Source organism: Micropterus dolomieu, linkage group LG06, assembly GCF_021292245.1.
Source record: "Micropterus dolomieu isolate WLL.071019.BEF.003 ecotype Adirondacks linkage group LG06, ASM2129224v1, whole genome shotgun sequence".
In the NCBI taxonomy this organism is placed as follows: Eukaryota; Metazoa; Chordata; class Actinopteri; order Centrarchiformes; family Centrarchidae; genus Micropterus; species Micropterus dolomieu.
The window spans coordinates 23,889,405-23,894,202 of record NC_060155.1 but is presented as its reverse complement, the minus strand read 5'-3'; the positions used below and the strand labels follow the sequence as shown (position 1 = coordinate 23,894,202).

Below are 4,798 nucleotides of genomic sequence, written 5' to 3'. Positions count from 1 at the left end.
CAGCATCTGTCTTAAGCCTGCTTTTCAACGCATCTGTTGTGTGTCTCAAGATGCGTAATCTGTGACTTCTTATGGCTCTTTCAATTTGTCACAATTAACTTCTATTAAATTCCGTTTTGTCTGTAAAGGCTCAGCGCCACTCCCTTCTATATTCAAAACCTCACACGTGAGGACGCTTTCACTCTTAAAGAATATCTCTTCCAGGTGACCTGGTGTGAAAGCAGACTGTGGAGGAGGGGTTGGGGTTGATTGTGAGGAGCATCTCTCACCAGAATCCTGTCCTCTGTTTTGCCGCCCCTGGTGTCCTGCTTGATGGCTCGCACAAACTTAATGGCTTGCTTGTCCAGCACCTTCCTGATGCTCTCTGGAGAGAAGAGCAGAGGGAAAAGGGTAAAACAGGAGAGCTAATCACATAATGTAAACACATAACAGAATAAAAGGCGCTGCCCCGAGATGCACTCAGAAACACCGTAAAAAGCTTTTACGGCGGAAATAAATTGAAATATACAGCTGGGTGACAAATTAAAGTAAAAACATGAATAAATAAGTGGGGAAGCATTAGGGATGGACATATTTTCTCCCTTTAGACCTTACTGATTGGATAACATTGGGTATTTCCTCTATGTGTAAAGTAACATGAGGACATAACTACACATCACTTCTTAACTGTGACAGGAAGCTAGAAGTTACTAGTAATAAGTGACATTACCTCTTTACAACAACTGAAAGGTGCCGAACAGAAAACAACAGGCCTGGTGTGTGTGTGTGTGTGTGTGTGTGTGTGTGTGTGTGTGTGTGTGTGTGTGTGTGTCGTTTAAGTGATGAGTGTATAACAACAACTGCTAGCAAAAACTGATAAATAACACAATATTTGGGGTTGCTGTGGTGTTCAAAATTCTGTCGACAACCAAGTGCAACTGTGTAAAAAGTGAAATCACTGAATTGTTTAACAGCAGCGGCTAAAAAGCTTTTTATGTGGATCCCAACCCGCTCAATAAGGTTAATTGTTTAGTCAATCAACAGCAAATCATCAGCAACTATTTTGATGACTGATTAATCATTCTAGTCATTTTTTAAACAAAAATTTACTTGCACCAGCCTCTGGCATAAATATTTACAGGGTTTCTAGACTTCTTAGATAGTAAACCAAATATCTTTGGACGTTTGAAAGTTGACTGGACAAAATAAGCAGCTTGAAGAGACATGGACCATGGAACGTTTCCTTACATTTTATAAACCAAACAAATTGCAAAAATAATGAGATGAATGAAAATAATCCTTTGCGGCCCTTGAGTTGAGATTGTTTCATCAACCAAGAACAGTGCTCATCCAGTAGAGTTCAAGACATTTAAAGGGGAACTTTACACATCAGTCTGTTCACAGGTCTTGGGGAGTACCACTGGGGAAAAGTTTTATAAAGCCTAGTTCAAACTACACAATTTTAAGCCCGATTTGCCGGTCGAAGAGCTCGGCAACCATCACGCTGTGATCAGGGGTAAATCAGCGAACAATCGGCGGTCGCCAGTCGTTATGTGTGAACGACTCATCAAAACGGCTCCCTGACGCATCGCTGACACATCGCAGACGCCAGCCAGATATCTAGCACGACAAATATCTGGAGGAGTCGGCTGACTCGATATCCATATCCAGTCAATGAGAGCAGGCAGCTGGCAGAGCAGGCAGCTACTTTTTCACTGCAAAACACTTTTTACTCCCCTCCAGCTCTCACTGTAGCTCAGACGATCCCTGCTACCTGCATGTGCTAATCCATTCTTTCACCCAGATTATTTGTCTTTATAATTGTTATCTTTATAACAAACAACAGCTTTCGTGTGGAGGGTCGCATCATTCCTGTTTCACTTCTTGTTTCTTGACAAAACATGGTTTGGAGACCAGCGTCGGGTGACAGAGCTGTTGTCAGCTCATGTGGTGTGTGACCCCCTGTCACTGATCAGTCACGTAGTGTGAACGAAGTTCAAGACTCCTGTCACAAGACGGCAAGTTGTGTAGTTTGAACAGCACGGCGATCAGCCGACACTGAAATGTAGTCTGCACAAGCCTTAAAAGGCTCTTGTGGCTCCAGAGGGAGCTGTGTGTAAGCTGATAAGATGCCTCAAGGGATGTCACGTGAGTTAGAAGACTATACAGGTTCAAAATAAAATAAAAATCTGGGGATGTGGAGTTAGAGAGTGAGCTTATGCTAAAAGCAATGCTGAATCAGTGGAGTACTCTTTTAAACAAGCTACGCCAAGGAGCTCTTCTGGAGGATTGTGGTCACCAATAATCTCACCAAGACACTTTATGTAGGGTTTTCTCTTAATTTGTCACCTACCTGTAAACAGTGACAGTAGATGGACATCAGAGATTTAAGACTTTTTAGGACACCAGCAGTTGACCCTTTATATAGTAAGGAATCAGTGACAGTTATCTTCTTTTTCAAATCTTCCAGCCTAATTAGTTCTATGGTCTTTTAATATAGTTGTGTATCCAAAAATTGTGCCCATATCCCAGTAGAATCACCATATTGATGCTGATGATGCTGTCAATGTGTCTTCTCTTTGATTTTCAGTTAGGAATACACTTGTGGATTGTTCCTTTAAAAAAAGGCAACCCGCACAGTCACAGAGACATCTTGACAGCTACAAAGACACAAACGTGAGGACAGGCAGACACACACAACCTCTAGCTGAAGAGGACTCATAACTGGGCTATTTTTAGCCTCAGAGAAAGAAAGAAAGAAGCTGCCCGGCTCATCTCAATGGAACAGACCACAAGATCCAGAGCTGCAATCTTTAGGGTCTCTGCTCCACCACACTACGCGACCCTGCTAAAGCTCAGTGGACCGCACCGGAGGCCTCCACCATTTACATCTCTCTCAACAACCAATGTAATACAAACTGCTACTCACAAACACAATGTCGGCCTATATCCTCAGACTGCAAACACGCACATATGCCTGCAAGCTGTGCGATATTCACATTTCAAGCAGGGCCACCCATGCTAAAAATGAGCCCACCAGATGGAGATGCAGCACGTCATGCTGTGTCACGATGCTCCACTGTGTCACAATCTCCCAACTCTCTCACTACTGCACACTCAATATTCTCACTTTCCACATTCAGCATGAACCATGAAGTTGGCTCTCACACTTGAGTGAGAAGCAGCAGATGTGGGAAGGACCGTGCAGGGATACTGGGACGGTGGGTCACACCAGCAGATCGAAGGAAGGATCAGGCGGAGACAAACAGAGTTATTGACATTAAGCTGGGTAAGACCCAATAACTTAAACCTTTTAACACAGTCTGTCCACCACCCCCCCCCCACACACACTCCAAGGCCTGCTGGTGTGACCTCAGCATCTGCCTCAAAAGGGTTGAAGAGGGAAAGGGGAAGAGCAAAAACCACAATGGGTCAATCCTCCCCCTCTTCCACTTTCCAATTCCCATATCCTCACTGCCTTTTTCACACCCCACCCTCCATGAAACCCTCCCCATCTTGTCCTTCACTGGCAGGTGTGTTGTGGCCTAATGCAGCCTGACTCTTAACACCAGGTCAGACAGACGGGGCTTGACCAGGTTGAGCTGGTAAACAGCGGGATTTAACTCAGGATAATTAGCAGTGAGACCTCCTCCTTTAACACCTTCTGATCTAAACATACTGGTGTGTGTGTGTGTGTGTGTGTGTGTGTGTCCAATCTCCCCAGCAGAGAGGGGCTCAGCCTGCGTGCGGCTGCACCCATGCTGCCTGCTGCACGCAAAGCGCTCCCGGTCGTACAATAACTCCCACGCGCACACACGCAGACAGAAAACAAGGAGATGGAAACTCCTAATGAATGCACATCAAAGCCAAAACAAGCACACACGCACGGTTAGCACTTAAAAATAACTCAGAGCATTACAGGACTCCTGTGCGTGATAAATTTCACGCCAGGTCTTTTTATGCCAAATCAATCCGAAAGGAAACGCTCCCGCTCCGAGATCGATGGGATTACAATCTTCAACAGCCATTAACTCTGGTTTCGCCTTGGGAGACATTTCATGTGCTTGCCCGAGGTGATAACTCTTTTCGGGAGAGATTTAAAGAGCAGCGGAGTAAAGACAAACTAACCCCGCGCGTCCTGAAACAGGTCCTCCTTGTCAGTGAGAGGTTAAAACACACTTCGCCGAAAATCTCACGTCCGAGCTCACCTGTGATCTCTCTGCTGACGTTGACAAAACCCGCCGCTGTGGTCTCCTTTGAGGCCATGGTGCGCTCCTCCCGCCGGTCCGGCCCCTTCTCCTTCCACCGCTCTCAAATGTCCCCTCGGCGCACTTCTTCTTCGCCCCGTTTTTTCCTCCCTCCGAGCCTGCAGGTGCTCCTCCAGGCGCAGCAACAGTCCGTACAGTGTGATGTGAAGTATGCGATGCCGTGGTGCTGGCAGAAAACAGAAGAACGCCTCCGACTTCAGCACTCAAACAGAGGGGGGAAAGAGAGAGAGAGAGAGAGAGAGAGAGAGAGAGAGAGAGAGAGAGAGCGTTGCATTGAGGGTGGGAGGTGGAAGGGTTAGAGGCTGTATCTTTGTACTGTCATAATTCTGTTGAAGAATTCAATATATTATTGTTTAATCTGCTATAATTTGCTTGAAAGTAGGGAATTACATTCAGAGGGCCCAAAAAAGTCCCTCAGGTGTAACATCTTACAGTAGGCCTATGCTCTTGAACCGAAAGGGATGAGGACTCCAGATATTGGCTACTTGTCATTCACTTGGCTCGGCCTGCTAATAAACAGGATATCTGGTAGGCTACTTACACAGCACAGA

General features: G+C 45.7%; 1 protein-coding gene across 2 annotated transcripts in view; it reads right to left on the bottom strand.

The window, feature by feature from the left end:
* The window catches only part of carmil3 (capping protein regulator and myosin 1 linker 3), a 73,731-nt gene extending 69,316 nt beyond the window's left edge, over nucleotides 1-4,415 (bottom strand). Inside the window, exons 1-2 of one of the 2 annotated variants that reach the window (XM_046051573.1) lie at nucleotides 4,188-4,415; nucleotides 270-364 (exon numbers count right to left, since the gene is read on the bottom strand). In XM_046051573.1, the coding sequence (XP_045907529.1) occupies nucleotides 270-364; nucleotides 4,188-4,245 (153 nt within the window). In that variant the 5' untranslated portion in view covers nucleotides 4,246-4,415. The remainder of the gene's footprint in view (nucleotides 1-269; nucleotides 365-4,187) is intronic. The other variant, XM_046051572.1, reaches the window with a different exon arrangement.
* Between the last annotated feature and the right edge of the window lie 383 nt (nucleotides 4,416-4,798).